Source organism: Bremia lactucae, linkage group LG5 (assembly GCF_004359215.1).
Source record: "Bremia lactucae strain SF5 linkage group LG5, whole genome shotgun sequence".
NCBI classification, from domain to species: domain Eukaryota; phylum Oomycota; class Peronosporomycetes; order Peronosporales; family Peronosporaceae; genus Bremia; species Bremia lactucae.
Window position 1 is genome coordinate 3,060,927 of NC_090614.1, and position 19,913 is coordinate 3,080,839.

Sequence of the window (19,913 nt, forward strand, 5' to 3'; positions counted from 1 at the left end):
ATAGGTGAAATGTATATTCTTAATAACTTAGTAGCTTTCATACAACCTAAGCGCATACGGTATGTGAGGCTTGAGTTGTAAGGTCAAAGCTTTGGCAAGTCCGGCCAACTTGGACATGCCAACCTTTTTTCTCATCGCAATATCAAGGATGCGACGAGCCATCGCAAGATCGAGTCAAATTTTACTACCTTGAACTTGGAAAAATAATTTATAAGCATTTGAATCGACGCGCGTGCGTCGTTCCTGCAGCAGCATATGACTGCTGCTGTCTCAACAATTCCAACTGTCGAGCACCATGTAATCCCAGCAACTATGCCTCCTCATAGCCTTGCGGGTGGAACAAGGTTCCATTATTGGGGCCGCGTCTAGTTCATGTCAATAAACTCGACATTAGCAGCATATTGATTGTCCCCTTTTGAAGCAAACAACCTTTTGCGATAGCGGCTGCCCCCCCCCAATGGTCAATCTATCCGTTCAACCGCTATCCATTTGAGGTCACATAGATGAAATAGCGTTACATGCATTGAATAGAAGTCTGCACGCGTGCGTAAAGCTCTTTCTTCTTCATCCGACATGTTAATGTAGGATGGGACGTGCTTGGTTGTTGGGCGAACCACGCAGTGACCAGGTGTAACGGGGCAACTTTTTCTTTTTCTACTTCAGTAAAGGCAAGGTGCCTTCGAATGCTTCATGTACACGATGAATAGTGGGAGATTTGAAGTTGCTAATCAATAGCTAAGCAGCAGTAGACAAATATCTATGACATCGTATTAGCATAGAAAAATCTTAATTGTACATACTATATTAAATGCCCTCCGCGCTGTTACCTTCTAGCTCTGACTTCAATATATTGAAATGCAAATATGCATAGTTACTCATTGGTCACCGCCAATTTGCACGTCTAGCAGCGATTGTTAAAGTTCATGTAATGGTGTCACGTTACTGCGACAATATTCGCATGTGTGGTAACATTGACATGAATTTAAAATTCGCTGTCTTTGTAACGGGGCAACCTATGCGAGTACTGTTAGCATTACTAGACAACGTACAATGATTACATTGAAGGTGGAACGACTCGATTACTTCACGTACACTACGTGCAGAGGAAGATAATAGGAAGCTAAGTGTTTAAGCCACCAAAAATTAATTCTAAGGATTTTTGAATGAAGAAAAGTAAAATTGTTTTAATATATAAAATTCCTCCGCAGCGATCTTCTATCAACTACTGGCTTTACTTTAGTTATAATCGACTATGTAGTACCCGACAGATTAGGACGGTCACAGGCACGTCTCAACGAGTGGCCTTTGGATCAGTCTCTAATAAAGAGGACGGGTCTTCGAACGAGGTGTTCGAGGCCGTCAAAGACGAAATTGCGGGGGCATCCTCAGTTGAGGTGCTCCGGCAAGTCTTTTAATCTGCCAAGGAGAGCGTAAAACTCCCGGAGATGTCGTGGGATCTGTTCCTTGCCGAATTAAAGAAAGGAAAGATCCACGAAATAAACGCACCAGTTCCAGAAGAGAAATTGGTAGACTGTTGCTCGTCGTCCACAATGGACGTTAGCGTCCTAGAAACGGACAAAAAGAAACGGTTCGCTGCTCAAGGCTGGATTGCCTTGAGAGACAGTCCGTTCTTTGAGGTTCTGTGGAAACATCGTGATGTGTTTCCAGAAGAAGTGCCGAGCCGCCTACCAGTAGATAGGGGCATCGCGCACGAGATAGACCTCGAACCTGGCACCAAGTATTGTGTGACCAGGCAATGGCCGTTGCCGAAAGAACAAGTCGATTATATCGATGAGTTCTTCGACAAGCGAGCCAAGGCGGGACATGTGCGTGAGAGCAAATCGCCTCATTGCAGCCACTATTTAAAACTAAATCCTCCAAATATTATCTACCTTTTAGATAATATATTTTTTAACAACCTATAAGTGTTGATTTCATGTAACGATACACCCCGTTACAGGAGTACTTGGCACATGGACAAATGCGACAATTATGGGGTGTAGGTGCGCAGGGCGTTAGCAAATAAATAAGCTCGTTAGCGTCAATTGCCACTCGTATAGGAACAACACGTTATGTCCACGATACTCGACTAGACGGAACCATGCTGTGCGCCGGGTGAACTCGACATGAATTCGTGTTAGGTCAATTTGGGCGGCCTGCTTATTTTAAATCAAAGCGACATTCTTATCGGTATCGTGAATTGGGGCAATGGTTGCGGGTGCGCTGGGTGCTGGTGCGTATCCTTTGTTACTTGGTTTGACGTCTCGCGTATGATTCAGAAAAAGTGGGACTTATTACGTAAATTTGTCAAAGGAATAATTTATTTGTGACTAATTATCACGTGCGAAAGTACCATCATGTTGATTGGCACGAGTTGTCACTGTTTTACTGCAATTTTATCACCAATAGTCGATCAAAATGGCTCGCCAGCAGCGAAAAAAAGCGCGTGTGCACGGTGTTGCGGCACGTTCAAAATCTTCCGTCAGCCACTTAAACGATCCCGTACAGGCTGACGCACTTGGCGCTGCGGCTGTAGCTGCCACCTTTGGCAACGATGCCGCCTCAACTGTAGATAAAGAGGCCGAGAACGAGCCGAATGCTTTGCAAAATTATAGTCGAGGCCAGCGCAAGCGCCTAAAGCGACGTGCTGCGTTCATGCGAAAGATGGGAATCGTTTCTCGCGTAGCACAAGATCAGCAGCTGCATGCCAAGGCGGCCGAGGACGGAGTTTTCGCCGGTTTAAGCGAATTAGAAAGCTCGTTGTTACAAGCTACTGACAGAAAAAAAACAAAACTTGTGAAAAAGAAGCCACTTAGTGGCCGCCAGCGCCAGAAATTAGCAGTCCGTGAATTGGGTCAGCTCAAATAGAAGTTCGACCACTCGAATAAGTTGGGTAGATCGAAACAAATATTTTGTCTTTGCAAGCAACATCCTAAAAACATTAAAGCTAGTCTATTATAGACAGTGTGAAAGTCCTAGATTGAATGGATATTCGATATTCGATGATCTCGCTGTGGTAGCGCAAACCACAACTAGAGGCAGTTGCCAGATTTCGCGCCAAATTTATTGGATAAAGTATTCGTTCATAGCAGGGTCATGAACAGAAAGTTGGATGTTGTAGTTTTTTAGTACATCGTACTCACGTCGAAAGCTTCTTACACTTTTGTGAAAGGATCAATTGTATGCAAATCTCAAAAGTTGCAAGCGATCGTGAGTGAACACCGTGTGAGCCCTGGTCCTGAAAAAATCAAGGCGATTTCCAACTGACCTGTGTCCGTCGATGTAAATGAATTCTAAAAGCTTCTCGCCTTAGCGGCGTACTTACATAAGCACTCGCACAATTATGCTGAAATGACAGTATATATTTCTTCTTTTTTGAAAAAAATGTAAAGTGGTCATGAAAAGCTGATGGTCAGCGTGCCTTTGAGGGTATCAAGCAAAGATTGATACAATCGCCAATCCTAGCGATTGCGAACCAAGACAGATCATTACATGTGGTCTTTGACACCAGCAATTTTGCAATGCGCTTCTACAATATGGCACAGACGGCGCAGAGCGCGTCATCTACCCGTGCGCTTCTACAGTCTGGCACAGACGGCACTGAGCGCGTCGTCTACTATTAATCGCACCAGCTTCAATAAGCTGAACGCAATTATCCAGTGCATGACAAGAAAATTTTGCGATGAAAGATGTACTGACTAAGCCTATGGTCTATCGCTCTGGAAATATACAACTTTATATTTATTTGGACCATGAGTTATTACGGATGGCCGTAAGGAGCACCTCTCGCAAAGAATGGCGAGATGGTTGATTTTCTCGCCGGGTTTAGTTTCTCCCTGGAATACAATTCAGGACGACTTGAGGTCAGCGATGAAGCTCTTTCGCGCCGGCCTGCTTTGAAGCAGCCTGCGTAGACCAACAGTGAGTTAAGCCCACTGTTGCAGCAATAAGTGCTTCGTCAACAATATATCTTGACGACGTAAGAAAAGCCTAATAAGAATATGAGGCTCCTATAGGATTAATGGTTCACCTCAGAAAATCATCACAGCAATCAATAATGGAATTGTCGAATTTGTATCGAACTTCAACAAATCGATACACAACACGCAATGATTAACTGTATTTTCCGCCATTGCTGGCAACAGACTTCGTGTCATCATTCCCACTCGTAATGATTTGCGATTAAGCATCATGTATAAGTGTCACAATAAGTGGGCATCGTGAAGTGGGAAGGGGAGGGAGGAGACTTTTCTTACGGAAAGTCACGATTTTAACTGGCCTCCCAGTATGATTTCGTGCTTGTAAGGTTTGTCAACGTTTGAAGCCTAGTCTTTTATCCCGTGCTCCTTTTACAATTCCTTCCTGTTCCGGCAAGTGCCGGTAGTCATAATCGACTAGGAGTTCGTCTTTAGATTTTGCAAAGAGGCTCAGAAGAATAACGGTATTTTGCGTTGGTTGATTGCTTTAAAAAGATGGTATATCTTGTTGCAGTCCCGAGTCGATTGCAGCAGAGGGCTATGCTGAGGTACGTGGATGGCACGTCTAAGTCTGCAAAGTGTGATCGGCGGAGGTGGCTACTGAATGTCGATAAACACACTATTGGCGTTTTGCCAGAACATTTCGTGCCACTATCGACACGATATTTTTACTCCACGCATTACCCCGTGAGCTAGNGGCCGCCAGCGCCAGAAATTAGCAGTCCGTGAATTGGGTCAGCTCAAGGCTGTACAGACCCATTCAAGCTTTAAAAACGACCCGTTCGCCGCTATTCAAGCTCATCTGCAGAATACTGTCGTGCAAGCAAATCACGAAGCTCTTCAGAAGACAAAGGCTACGAAAGACATGAAGAATAGCAACCGAATGGACGTAGAAGCTTAAAAACCATGAAGAAACACGTTAAATAAATTGTTAGGTGTCCAATTACATTGTGTTGCAGAGCAGACTGACGCCATAGTGAAGAGTGGACGATCAAGCGGACATTAAATGATCACTATTAAATCAAAGCACCCATCACTCGTACGAATTGCGCACTTGTAACAAGGTCACCTACGGCTTCGTATATTTCCTTATGAGACTTTACCTCACGATCCTTTGACAATCTGGTGACGTGGAGCTCAAGAAGCGACGTAAGGAAATATTGTGGGCTCCGATTTCACAATCATGCCGTCCCATATAATCCTTGAGGCTCCGTCCACTAGAAGATTATGGATGCAAATTTCTTTAGTTCGCTCGTACTTGTTCCGCTTGTTCAAACGCTGCAGGTAAATGATTTGTCTTAAGAGACACAAGCCTTTGAGACTGAATCCACAGCGCTCGGTGACAGTAGTCAAATCGACAATCCAAACTGTAAATTTAATTCTTGGTGATGATTGGAATCCCATGAACAAAAAGAATCTGATATTTTAAATTATCAGCCTGAAATTGAGCAATTTATAGGCATGCGATTGGATGAAAACACAACGGTGGCATTAGTATGAAGCTCTTCCCGACGCCAACAGTTGACGACAACGAGACGCGCTACTGCTTCTTTTTACCCTGTTCCACATGTTTTCAAAACGATGCCGAGCGTCTTGAAGTGGCAACGCAGCAATGCAGTGCTTTCCTGTCCTTCGCAGCTCAGCAAACGCATGCATTTATTTGGCACAAGCATCACTTCCACCTTGATGTCATATCGACTACGAGAGGGCGGTATATTCTGTCAGGTCGTACTTGCGTTGGCGATGCCATTCAAGACGAGTGGGTAATAGCGAAGCTTGTATTTGACATTACCACCACATTCCCAGGTGTCGTGGGACGCATTTTTGACTCGGATGGAGAATTTTTACTCATCGAAAGCGCCGAAGCATTGCCAGATTGGGTCACGCCCCAATCCAGTGATGGACGAGTATTTGTAGTCAATGGAAAGCTGCACGTTGCACGTACAACAGCGGAAAATTATACGAACAACAAGCAAGAATTATACGACGAAGACGCTTTGCGACAGGTGCTGGAAGTGGAAAGCAACACCGAGGCCAGCGCTGCGGTACAACGTCTGATTCGCCACAAATTAAATCAAGTGCCGACGTATATGCGTGCCAATCGCCATGGAGTCCGATGTTTACTACCAATCCGGGTTGCTCGCGTATTTTTAGCCAATCATAATCTAGTAGGAGCAGCGGTCGACGCATTCTATTATCGGGAGCCAAAACACGCGAGTTTGATATGTAGCAAGATGGCTACATTTATGCCACTCAAAGATGCCGTCATTGAGCAGCGAGTGACATTCTCAAGGGCTCAATTTGCTCAATTAAAGCAGCAGCAATTCTTTCCACCCAAGCCTTTTATGCGTCAAAGCGCCCGGTACAAGGCACTTGAAGACAATGAGACGCATCCGGACTTTCAAGCAGCGAATCTTGGCGTCAAACTCGCATGTGGACTAGAGCTTTTGTATGCTAGTGAATCAATGGATCAGCTAGGAAGGCCTTGGAGAGAGATTATGGATGAAATATTGCAAACACAAGGAGAACAAGAGCTTTCGTCATTACCAATTGATCCAGACGATGACGATTCGTGGTTGTACATGCCTCCAAACACCTTGGAACGTGAACTTGAACGTATGACAGGAGCGAAATCTCCTGCTGCAAATGTTGGAGGTACTGACGAGCTCCAGCACCTGGCCAATGTATTTAGTACGTTTGTGAATAAAGAATCTGGTTTAGATGGGGTGGAAGGAGTCGAGCCGGTTGAATTTGACATGACTTTCTTCCTGGACATTTTAAAGGGTGCGAACGTGACTCGAAAAGAGGATTTCGAAGATTTCATCGAAGAAAACGAGTCGAGTGAAGAGGACGAGGATAACGAGTACGCACTTGACGAAGCTGTGGATCAAATGGAAGCCGAGTTAGCAAATACCACACTTGCAAAGAGTTTTTCGCATTTGAACGAAGCACATGATGATACAGCGCAAAAGAGTCGATCGAATGAGACGACGAAAGGTGGCTCCACGTCCTTCTCGTCGGCACAACCGCTAGACCTCGACTACAATTTACTCAGTAACTTGCTCGAGTCCTTTGCATCGCAAAGCGGCCACGCTGGACCGGTTAGCAACATTCTTAGTGAAATACAGTATCCGCGTACTGCCATGCAATAATTAACACGTTCGATACAACCATTAAATGGCCCTATCTATTAAGCTCCGGGCCTCACTCGACACTTTGACTCGGTTCTAAATTAGCAGCTGTATGGCTTTCCTGTTGACACCACGACGTAAAAAACTGACGAGCAAGCGCTTCTCGAGTCTCCATCTTCTTTAGCTTCTCCGCCATCTCCTTGTGCTGCAAAAGTCCCACGATTAACAAAATGAGTTCACAGTTAACACGATCATATTAATTACGCACTTGTGCTTTCAACACATCATTTTCCGACTGCATTACTTGAATCTTTTCTTCTAAAGCCACGACCACTTGCTGTGGAAAGAAGAGAGGCGTAGAAGAAGGGGCGCTATCCATTGATCGTCTAGAAAATAATAACCCGATGAGATATTAAATACCTCTCAAGCAGCTATCCGAAACGACATGTTCGATCCGTATCTGTCCTTAAAGGGAATTCTAGCCCTCTAAAGTCATCAGGAGATCGCAAGACAAGCTCAAAGCTTTGTAATTGATATCAGGGGGTTCAAAGCCACACGCGGATGGAAGCGCCACATGGAAAGAGACTCGATAGACCATGCAACGCTCCTCCCCTATACTAACATGCAACAAACAAGCTTAACAAATCGTACCGTGGTAATTGTCGCAAACTCGTGCCGTCAGTGTGGCAAACGTCGTCAATAAAGCCATTACAAACAGAAATCTTTGACTCGATCTGACGCAAGATGCTCAGTTGCTGTGCGTGTGAGGCTTCGATGGCTTCAACACGTTCATTTAACGGTTCAATTGCTTCTTCGAGGCTAGGCTTTTGGAAATACACTTCCGTCTCACGAGCTTTGAGCTTTTCGTGTAAAGAATTACAATCAGCCGCTAGACATGCCAACTTTTCGTCCAGTGCTTCGTTGCGTCGACTCGCAGCATCAAAAAGCTTGCGTTGCTCGTCGCTAAACAGTCGCCTCATGAGTTCTTCATCCCTTCTTTGTTGCAATCGCGCAGTCTGCTCTCTTTTCTGCATTGCTAGTATACGACCAAGTATATCGTCAACGCGAGGTTGATGCTGAAGCAATTGCAAGACCATCGTCTGGATTCCCACGGATGTCAGCTCGCCATTGTTCTTGATACAACTATTATCTTGGCTATCAAGCCGTGGTCGCTTGGTCGACTTCATGGCACCAGAGTACACTGTCTCCTCCTGCTGGTATGGTGAGCTTAAACCGAATTGATTCGTGATGTCAGTCAAAATGGTAGTGCTGCTACCTGTACCAGGTCGAGAAAGATTCCTTGAAATACTCGGTTGTGGTGGAGAGCTTGACACGGCAGCATTACGCTGCTGTGCTGGCGGTTGTTGGTTTTGACAAAATTCCGTCTCTGGCTCCGCTATGAGCGGTGCCAGAAGCGATTCTTGCGTCGCCTCTTTAGCCAACTCTTTCAACTCGGACGTAAAACCTTGTCGAGCATTCGACTCGTGCTGAGGAGCAGAGAGTGCAACACCTTTCCTGCTGCTTCCAGTTGATCGTATAACCGGCAGCGTGCGTCCTACAAAACCATAATGTTATTCAGTACAGCAACAAGTCATGAGATTCTCGACAAACATACGCGTTACGGCAGTTAAATGCGAGGGATGATCGCTAAGCGATCGTGGTGGCAACATTAGCGCCGCTTGGGACAACGAAAGAATGTATAAATCATTCAACCACTCGTGTTTGCCAGCATAGCCACCAAAGATGATCAACTCTTGGACAGCACGAGGTCCAGCTGGCTCGGAATGAAACAAGACCGTAGCATGTGCCGTTCGTCCAATTTTTGGAGCGCTTGAATCCAGCATTAATCGCCACGAACGAGTCGTGATATTATAAATATACAATTCATTCTGCCGAAGAGCCCGTTGTCGTCCCCCAAAGAGCACGAGATGATGAGGAGCAACGTATGTTAACGAATGATTGATTCGACACGAAGGCCGATCTCCTACGGTCGCTCCTGCAAGCGACTCCCAGCGACAGTGTTGCACATCGTATCGAAACAACGACCCAAATTCGTGCTTTCCATCCGTACCTCCAAATAGAAACAACGTTCGTCCATCGGTACTTGCTGTAAGTCCTGCAAAGGCTCTTGGTTGAGGGACTTGTCCAGTCACCGTTCCTCGGGGCTGTACCCATTGATTTAACGGCGCATCGTAATAGAATAAATCATTAAAAAACGTCGTTGACGTGGCGTCTTTTCCTCCAAATACAAACACTTGATCACCGCCAACAACGACACTGCTATGCGCATGTCGCGCTCGGGGTTTCCACATACTCGCGCCATCTAAGCGTTGAGGCACCCATTGCGCTTGTAGCGTTCCTTGTTGCACTCGGAGTTCTTCAATACGTAGTGTGCAAGTGTCAAAAGCCACGCCTGTATCGTCGTGGACTCGAGGTCCATTGAAAGTCGCCTGGTCCGTCGCAACGACGATATTGCCCACGATCAAAACGCGCATACCGCGCATCTTTTCTTCTTCGACGGAGCTCTCGACGTAATGCATGGTATGATAGTCTCGACCACCTCCTGGGTATTTTAACGTTGATATGATGCCGGATGCCCTAGCTAGTGGGCTTCCGCTCGTGTTTTCATGCGAGACGACAAGCTTTTTCCATTGAAACTCGTTAATGGCCGGTCTTTTAACGGATGCGTGGCAAGAATCAAGTGCGATAGGACGGAATATGCCCTGTATGCGGGCTGGTTCGATAAGAAAAATGTCTTCGAAAAACGTTTTGCCGTCGGCGCCGCCAAAGAGCAGCACGCTACGGGTTGGTGATAAAACTGTCATGGCGAGGCCAGAGCGTGCGGCAGGAGTAGGTGACGCATGTGACGAGGATGGAGATGATGCATGAAGCTGTGTCCATATTGAAGCGGACTCATCTTGCCGTAGGTCCATTACTTAATACTTGTCATAATGTTGACGATACTGGTCACAAGGTTTTGGTGTTGGGCATACATGAAATGGTAGTTCTGCTTAATTAATGTCGCTGGCATGTGCTGATGCTATTTATAGCTTTTGAAAAGCTTAAAAGCATTACATCCTTAATATTGTAGCGAGATATTAATAGTATTTCCTATTAGAGAACATTTGTTTTATAAATTTTTACATAGTAATTCATTTACTACCGTGTTTGGTAATATTGAAGCAACAAGACAATAGTTCTATTGATAGAGTATTTCAACTTGAAACAAACCCGCCAATCTCTATCAGACGCACGAATGAGCGCTGCGTTAGGAGACGCTATATGTAGTGTGGTATTTTTATTTCCAATTTTGTAGATAGAAGGTCGTTACGTTAGAACTTAATATAATATAAAGTTTCACCTTTTTCTACACTACAGCCTCAAGTATTGACCTAAGAAGCTAAGCCAAACTTAGCAACTTAAAACCTTCTTCTGCATGTCGTGTACGTGAAGCATTCTGAGGCGCCTCATTTTCACGGTAATCAGTCCAGGTTGGGTAGTACTGAAGCAGTCCTAGCGAAAGGTGACCCAATTTACCTGGCAGCACGTCGTGGTCCGCTTAAAAGCCACGCACGTACTATCCAACCTGGACATGTTAAAGAAATATGGAGGGAGCTTTCAAGCCCTTCAAGAAGACTTCCAAGCAGGTTCACTCACTTGGGTGACCTCGAACGGAAAGCGGTTGAGCCTATGAGTTCCGACGTAGATGGGCCAGTGGTAAGCAAAATGTTGTACGCTCTGCATAAAGACAAAAACATGCGTTTTTCATATAACATGAACACGACGTGGCCCGAGAAAAAGTAACCTTGCTTCGCCAGCAAGGCTCTCAACACACAAAGGTTTTAAGAGAACAGGGTGCTCCACATTTAAAACTGTTGAGACAGCAGCCGTAACATACACTTAGCGGGCTGACGCTTTCGCGTCGATCCGAAAGCTTAAAGATTGAGTATCTACGTTTAAGGCACTCCTCGTCAAGATGGTTCGTAGAATGAGACGATGCCATAGAAGCTCGTTGCATCGATGACGATGCGACGAAAGCTAAGTTCGGCATGTCCAAATCTTGGGCCATATAGAGCAATCTTCACGACCCATATGTATTTGGGTCGTATGAGGTCTTTGAGACCCGGCTCAAGCAAACGTTCGAGCAGCCACGTGCTGAATTCAGGGCTCGAGGGGAGCTCCTGGATTAGAAAAAAGGCAAGCTGAGCCTTCAGGCTTAGGCCCAACATATGCGATACTTAGTCAACTGGATTGTGAGTAGACTAATTGATAGAAAAACACAGGTTGTTGAATGCATCAAGGGTCTTGTGGGCGGTTCCGTCAAGGCCCACCGCTTCCGGCTCGAATTAGAGATGCTAGATCAAGCGACATCTGTAGGACATTGGTCTGAAACAGGCTTTGCCCGCTTTGGTGTTTATCGACCACCGAGACGACAAGAAGTCGGAGGTCCAGAACCCATGCACCCCCGTATGTAGAGAGTGGAAACCTCGCTTAAGTAGTTTACAAATGATTAAAAATATGCAACCGTTGTCAAAATTCAGGGCACTACTCCTATGAATTGAGTACTCCACGCCAAGTGCCTAGAAAAACTTAGCGAAACGATCGACCTCACGCAACGAACAATGGAGGTCGCGGATTCGACGCTGATACGAAATTGCGGGGGCAAGGGGGATCGTAAGAAAAAACGGTCGATGTCGGTAGGTGCGGAGCTCCCTACTGACTTAGCAATGCCAAGAGATTTTGCAGGCATTCTGACGTAGTTTTTCGTCACACACAATTATTGTGTGTAACTACCCCTGGTGATGAGATTAAACGAATCACCTTCCAAATCAAAGTGGCAAATAAGTTGCTCCTAAAATTATAGTCGATTGTGGGGCGGCAAATAATTCAACGTCAATCGCTAGAATTTGTAGGCTCAAGTTCGTTGAGCGCGAAATACTCTAGCGAGGATGATAGCGCCTCTATCAACAGGCGCATTTGTAACAACTAAGAAATGTGTAATTGGTACCCAATGTAGGCTAAAAGGGAAACAGCACGATGTTTATTTCATCGTACTGAGTTTTAATGACAAATTTGATGTCATCACTGGATTACTATGGCTCAAATAATACGAGCCATGCTTTAGTTGGCAGCATCAATCCTTGACGATGCCTGTCTCTCATTCATCAGATGGTAATTTGATGAGCTCACGTGTGGTTCAGGCGTTAAAACGACTGCAAACAACTTTGTGTGACGACCCATCACAATGTGAAGTTAAATATCCGACAGCTGTGTACAAGCTCAGGCAGCATAGAAGTTCGACCACTCGAATAAGTTGGGTGGATCGAAACAAATATGTTGTCTTTGCAAGCAACACCCAAAAGACATTAAAGCCAGTCTATTATAGACAGTGTGAAAGTCCTAGATTGAATGGATAATCGATCTTAGATGATCTCGCTGTGTAGCGCAAACCACAACTAGAGGCAGTCGCGAGATTTCGCGCCGAATTAATTTGATAAAGTATTCGTTCATAGCAGGTTCGTGAACAGAAAGTTGGATGTTAAAGTACATTGTACTCACGTCGAAAGCTTCTTACACTTTTGTGAAAGCATACGTTGTATGCAAATCTCAAAAAGTTGCAAGCGATCGTTAGTGAACACGGTGTGTGCCCTGGCCCTGAAAAAATCAAGGCGATTGCCTACTGACCTGTGTCCGTCGATGTAAATGTATTCTAAAAGTTTCTCGCCTTAGCGGCGTACTTACATAAGCACTCGCGCAGTTATGCTGAAATGACAGTATATATTTCTTCTTTCTTGAAAAAAATGTAAAGTGGTCATGAAAAAGCTGATGGTCAGTGTGCCTTTGAGGGTATCAAGCAAAGATTGATACAATCGCCAATCTTAGTGATTGTAGACCAAGACAGATCATTACATGTGGTCTGTGACGCCAGCGATTTTGCAATCGACCGTGCGCTTCTTCAATATGGCACAGACGGCGCAGAGCGCGTCGTCTACTATTAATCGCACCAGCTTCAATCAGCTGAACGCAATTATCCAGTGCATGACAAGAAAATTCTTGCGATTAAAGATGTACAGACTAAGGCTATGGTCTATCGCTTAGGAAATATACAACTTTATGTTTATTTGGACCATGAGTTCTTACGGACGGCCGTAAGGAGCACCTCTTGCAAAGAATGGCGAGATGGTTGATTTTCTCGCCGGGTTTAATTTCTCTCAGAAATACAAACTAGGACGACTTAACGTCAGCGATGAAGCTCTTTCGCGCCGGCCTGATTTGAAGCAGCCTGCGTAGACCAACAGTGAGTTAAGCCCACTGTTGCAGCAATAAGTGTTTCGTTAACAATATAACTTGACGATGTAAGAAAAGCATATCAAGAATATGAGGGTCCTATAGGATTAATTGCTCACCTCAGAAAATCATCACAACAATCAATAATGGAATTGTCGAATTTGTATCGATCTTCAACAAATCGATAGACAACACGTAATGATTTACTGTATTATACAGCCATTGCTGGCAACAGACTTTGTGTCATCATTCCCACTCGTAATGATTTGCGGTTAAGCATCATGTATTAGTGTCACAATAAGTGGGCATTGTGAAGTGGGGAGGGGAGGGAGAAGACCTTTCTTACGGAAAGTCACAATTTTAACTGGCCTCCCACTATGAATTCGTGCTTACAAGGTTTGTCAACGTTTGAAGCCTAGTCTTTCATCCCGTGCTCCATAACAATTCCTGCCTGTTCCGGCAGAGTGCCGGTAGTCCGAATCGATTAGGAGTTCATTTTTATATTTCCCGAAGGGGCTAAGAAGAATACGGTATTTTGCGTTGGTTGATCGCTTCAAAAAGATGGTACATCTTATTGCAGTCCCGGGTCGATTACAGCCGAAGGCTATGCTGATGTACGTGGATGGCATGTCTAAGTCCACAGAGTGTGGTCGGCCGAGGTGGCTACTGAGTGTCAATAGAGACACTATTGGCGTTTTGCCAGAACATTTCGTGCCACTATCGACCCGATATTTTTACTCCACGCATTACCCCGTGAACTAGTTACAATCGAAATTCTCTGTTTACGGTGGAGTTTCGGCAATCAGTGTCGAATTAACAACACAGTTAAAAATGTCACTTTCCGACTATCCTAAAACAGATAGCCAGATAGAACATTCAAGTTTTGTCCTTGAAGAGATTCTTTCAAGTATACGTTCACACGTTTACGGGTTAGAGCGCCTCCAATGGGGATTCGCAAGTAAATGCCTGACCTGCTTCCTTGTAACTGCATGGACATAAACCTCCCACGAGAGGCAACTTATCCCTGCTTCTCGAGATAAATGGTGCAGCTTGTAGCGTGCACCGACTACGGTCAGTTTCTCGAACCGCTCAATGAAAGCATTTAGCCTGTCAAGCCAAACCTCACGGCTTATGTTTTGCACATTCTATGCAAAGGCCGTCCAAGGTTGGAACGAAGGTTTGAACTGTATAAAACGTTTGCAAATGTACCACCGCTGCCGGAAAAAGGCATCGATCAAAATCCCGTTTCATCCTCACCAGAATTGCGAAGCCTGGATGAGTTGAATAACGGAATATGATATCAATCGTTGGTCATACCTTAGCGAACAATTAATGCCTCGTTTCAAGAGCGAACCGCAACATATTTGCGGTCCCTCTCCTGTTGGCTCATGTTAGCGTTAACGCTAACTTGGCCCTTGGAGCGGTCCCTAGAAGCACTCCTTTGCTGGTGTACACACTAGCACACAGCCGATCACTTAGTTCCTGGTGACGTTAGTATGCGTCAATAAAGTAATTGTCGACCATGAAGTCATCATTAGATGATTCTACATCAAAGAGGTCCGACGAGTCGAACAACCTCATCATCACCTCTTTGGCTGTCACGTTGGAACCCAAAGGTTTAACGGACTCGGCCTTGGGTTATAAAGCGACCTTCACATTCGCAAATGATTCGGGCGAAGTTTGTGACTTGGACCAGTCACCTGCAATTGGTGAAGCAGGTGACTTGTCACCGTCACGTGCAATGTCATCAACAGATAACATACCCCGGAATAAGAGGTATTTTATTCCCCACAATAGACGCATTAGCGTCTACTGAAACATTTACCTTACTACAGCGATGCTAGTCTGCAGCTGCCAGCTTTGCGGCCTCACAAGCACGCGCACAGACTTGTTGGTCGCCATCTCGATTCTAGATAGAATTAAAACTGCAAATAAATCTGGTATTCGGACTTAATTAATGATGCAAAATTACTGGGAAAGACATAATAGTATTTCCTGTCACCCTATATCAGTCACTATAGTGACTGTTGGTGAAATGAAGGGGGGTGATGTAACGGGGTGTCCCGATACATAAATATTATTTCCTGCAAGAGGAACAGCTAGTATTATTATTTCTTATGAGAAGAAGTAAATAAAAAAGTATAAATTAGTATCTTTTTTAATTTTGACTTAAGTAGTTTCAATATCACCAAATTTGGTACTATTGATGCAATAAAAATAGCTCTATTGCTAGGTTAATATAAGTCTAAATCAACGCCGCCAATCTATGAAAACACGATTTTGCGGTGCGTAAAGAGGCGCCGTACTAAGATCGTTACGTAGGATGTAACGGCACACCTTCACTAGTACTGATAAGTGAAAACAAGTTTATTTTACACTGATTAAAGTATAGGCGAGGTGCCTCGAAATTTCACGAACACAAGAGTACAGATGAAGGTTTCCATAAAGCTAAGGGTACTTAGGTCAAAGGTAAGAAATTGTATTAATAAATTTAGTTTTCTACGTAACGATCTTCGTATGTAACGAAATACCCCGTTACGTCACCCCTCCCTTTGCCAACAGTCACTATCATGACTGATGTAGGGCGACAGGAAAGGTTATTATATCTTTCCTTGTAATTTTGCATATTTGCGTTTGACCACAATATCGATTTTTGCATTATTGTTTTAATCTAAATACCGATTCATTTGCATTATTGATTTTGACCAAAATCGAGATGGCGAATAAGTCTGTGCGCCTGGGCCGTAAGGCCGCTAAGGTGGCAGCTGCACGGATCAGTGTAGGTATAGTAAGGCAAATGTTCCAGTAGACGTTAATGCGTCTACTGTGAACATACGTCATCTGCTACTCCCATTGGAGGTGACTGGGGTATGCCATCTGTTGATGAAATTGCAGTTGACGGAGACAAGTCTTCTGCTACACAAATTGTAGGTGACGGTGACAAGTCACATGCTACACTAATTGTTGCTGACTGGTCCAAGTGACCATCATCGCCCGACTTATTTGCGACGGTGAAGGCCGCTTTATCACCCAGGGCCGATTCCGTTAAACCTTTGCGCTCTAACGTGACTACCAAAGAGTGATAACGAAATTGTTTGACTCATCGGATCTCTTTGGTGGGGAGTCATCTGATAGTAACTCCATGGACGATGATCACTTTAGTGACGTTAGTGTACGTCACCAGGAACGAAGTGATCGTGCAGGAAGGAATGCTGCTGGAGTGCTAGTTTGCATCACTGAGAAAAAAGTGATTTTAGAAAACGCTCCAAGGACCAAGTTAGCGTTAGAGCTAACATGAGCCAACAGGAGAGGAACCACAATACGTTGCGGTTCGCTCCTTAAAAGAGGCCTTGGTTGCCCTCTACGGGAAACCTGATTCGTTGATCTGGTATGTAAACGAGTAATATCATATTCCGTTTTTAGACGAATCCAGGCTTCACCAGCCTGTAGAAAATGAAGTGAAATTCTTCATCGATGCCTTTTTCAGGCATCGGTGGTACACTTGTAAACGGGCAAAGGGTGTCAAACCTTTGTTTCAAGTTTGGACAGCCTTTTAACAGAATGTCCAGAATATAGGCCGTGAGGTCTGGCTTAAAAAGCTAAATGCTTCCCGTGTTTATTTCAAAAACGGACCGTAGTCGGTGCACGCTATAAGCCGCACCGTTTATCCAGAGAAGCAGGGATACCTTGCCTCTCGTATGGGGACTCATCCCTTAAAAGTATACTGTTTTAGGGCGCGCGTCATGCCCCTAAGAAAGCATACTCCTTTGAAAATCCTCATTGGAGGACGCGCATCTCTTGCGAAATTCTCCAATCATTTTACGCGCGGGAAGCGCTCATCTCTAACAAATCCTCTGTCGAGGAGGATGGGTCTCGTTCTACTGTTGAACGAGACCTGGAGCGTCCATCGTCAGTTGGAAACGAGGTTCCCAACTATCATGCGAGGGTGGCTACCCTCGCCAACGAATGATTTACCTCGTTCGAATTCTCTGTCCCTCCCGGCGGTTCGAGAGGCTTTCAACAAGAAACGCTTCTCACCTCTCGAATCCGTCAATGGAGGGGGAGGGGGAAAAATCGGGCCCGCCTTGTTCGACGGGCCCGATTTAACATCGTGACTTGGATCGCACCCTTTAATATTTGAGGGATGACAATGATCACGAGCGATCCCGTCGCCGCGAGTTAGTGATGACGATGATAATGTTTCCCATGACCAGCTGAAGCGTTTTGGCGATTTGCGACATATCAACTAGCGGACGAATGGACGCATCAGTCCGGTTCAGAACAAGCTGGTGACAGCTCTACAGAAGATCTCTTCCTTGGAGAAATTAGTTTATTGTCCGTTTCGTGAGAATCAGGCTCTGTTCCGAGACCATAGAACTTTGGTCCGGGACCATCAGGCTTTGGCGGATGCCCTAGACCGTTCCGGTGTAATCCGGAATCGAAAGAAGCCTCGTACTGATAGTTTGGGTGGAGACGCCCAACATAAATCGTAGGATGTGTTCGCATCCTACGAGGCAGCTCGATCGTGTACGCATTGCCTTGACGATGAAGTAGTACACGAAACGGGCCGATATACCTAGGCAGAATTTTTACTGCCCACATTCGTAACTACATATATGGGTTGGTTTACCGTAGACAGTGGAAATATATCATTAAAATAAGGAAAAAAATGTTTGCCCTCCCACTTTGTCAATCTTCGCTTCTTTCGGTTCACCGCATCAGCGATGGAATCTTGTGTAAAACGAACCACTGCTTCTCTAGCCAACAGGAAGTTACTTGCTGACTCGGTTTTATTTATGTTCTTAGTGCGACCATCTCGCACTGCGGATACATCAAACCCCTCATTATTTAGATTATCATCATCCTCATTAAAGATATTGTTTTTTTATGCTGAATCTTTCAGCATCGTTATCAAAGTCAGCAATAGCATTATTGTTATTACTGAGTCTGTCCGCTTCAGTGTATGTTAAATCAACATTGGCAACCTTCGCATTGACATTCATGCTATACAATAAACGGTAGTTCCCAGAGATAGGCCCTAACCTTAGCCAGTGCGTATTTCATAGCAAGGCGTTCCTTGTGATTAGACTGGAAAGTTTTGGGGTTGAAGCTGACGCGATTGATAATAGGCGACGCGCTCAGCACCGCCTGTGTCATATTGCATTAGCTCACAGCCGATTGCAAAGCGCTGGCATCACAGACAACATGAAATGGTCGGTCTTGGTTCGCCAGCGCCAGGATTGGCGATTGCATCAAGTTTTGCTTGATATCCTTAATGGAACGCTTCCAATCAGCGTTCCATTACCACTTTTCCATCATCAAAGAAGAAAGATGTACTGTCATTCCGGCATAACTTGTGCAGGTACGCCGCTAAGACGAGGAACTCTCGAAGTCCCTTGACATCGACCGGCACAGGATAATCGGTGATCGCTTTGATCATTTCCGGATTCGGGCGTACACCGTGTATACCCACGATTCACTGAAGAAGTGGTATTTCGCTTGCAGCGAATATGCACTTCTTGAGATTTGCATAAAACTTGTGCTTATGCATAAGTGCAAGAATTTTCGGACGTAAATACGATGTACTTCAACGTCTGACTTTCCATTCATGGCTCCGCTATGAACGAAGACATCATCAGAATAACTCGGTACGAAATCCCGCACCGAGCTTAACAAATTGTTAGACATCTGTTGAAGAATCGTCACTTAAACCCTATGACATGACTAGCCACTCTCATAGTATTCCGCTTGGGGTGCTTACTGCTGTGAACGCAATATTTTGTTCACGCATAAAGATCTGATAGAATCCACTCATCAGATTCATTGATGGAAAAGTTAGTACTCATGGACATACCATCAGTGATTACGTCTTTTCGTGGTATCGGCGTATCAGCCGGTGCCGTTGCAGCATTTAATTTATTAAGCGCATGCACAATCCGCCATCTTCCTGTTGCTTTACGCACATATAAGGTCGGAGAGCTATGTGGGGAAGTTAACTCCTTTACACTGCCCGCCGCTTAGTGATCGGTAAAGCAATTGTCGATCACTAATACGTGCTCACGAAGCAATGGTCACTGCTTCATAACACAGTATTTCGAACCTGGAATTAGGTTGATTTCTTTTCTTCTTCTTTTTTTGGTACATTACAGTCATTTAATTATCCTAACGACCCGAAAATGTCCGTCCGACTAAGGCCTACACATCCCTCGTCGCTTTGGTAGCTACGTATTGCTGCATGCTACCACATGCACACTACAACGGCGTGCCTTACTATTATCCAGCTTCACCGCGCACCTTATCAACGTGCGCTGTCCCATTCATGTCGATCCAGTGACCTAAGTCCCCTCTTAGTGCCTCCGTGACGCTTTTCCACCGTGGGGGGAGCCGCTTCACGTCCGCTTGGATGATTTGTGTGCTCTTCTTCGAGTCCATAGCTATGTTAGCCAGAGCATCCGCCATTTTATTGAAATGGCGAAGATGATGTTGCCATGTGGCCACATTCAACCGATCTGCGATT

General features: G+C 45.0%; 3 protein-coding genes across 3 annotated transcripts; 2 read left to right on the top strand and 1 right to left on the bottom strand.

Annotated features, from left to right (window-relative positions):
• Positions 1 to 2,418: 2,418 nt before the first annotated feature.
• On the top strand, positions 2,419 to 2,800 carry CCR75_007260 (uncharacterized protein; the record flags this gene model as incomplete). The annotated part of the gene is made up of 2 exons (XM_067965321.1): positions 2,419 to 2,737; positions 2,781 to 2,800. The coding sequence occupies 2 exons, from the start codon at positions 2,419 to 2,421 to the stop codon at positions 2,798 to 2,800; spliced, it is 339 nt and encodes a 112-aa protein (XP_067821020.1).
• Positions 2,801 to 5,473: 2,673 nt separating this feature from the next.
• CCR75_007261 (uncharacterized protein) lies at positions 5,474 to 7,129 on the top strand (the record flags this gene model as incomplete). Its single annotated transcript, XM_067965322.1, has 1 exon — positions 5,474 to 7,129. One exon carries the CDS (start codon positions 5,474 to 5,476, stop codon positions 7,127 to 7,129), a length of 1,656 nt encoding a protein of 551 aa, XP_067821021.1.
• Positions 7,130 to 7,181: 52 nt separating this feature from the next.
• On the bottom strand, positions 7,182 to 10,041 carry CCR75_007262 (uncharacterized protein; the record flags this gene model as incomplete). Its single annotated transcript, XM_067965323.1, has 4 exons — positions 7,182 to 7,313; positions 7,377 to 7,494; positions 7,760 to 8,663; positions 8,724 to 10,041. The coding sequence occupies 4 exons, from the start codon at positions 10,039 to 10,041 to the stop codon at positions 7,182 to 7,184; spliced, it is 2,472 nt and encodes an 823-aa protein (XP_067821018.1).
• Between the last annotated feature and the right edge of the window lie 9,872 nt (positions 10,042 to 19,913).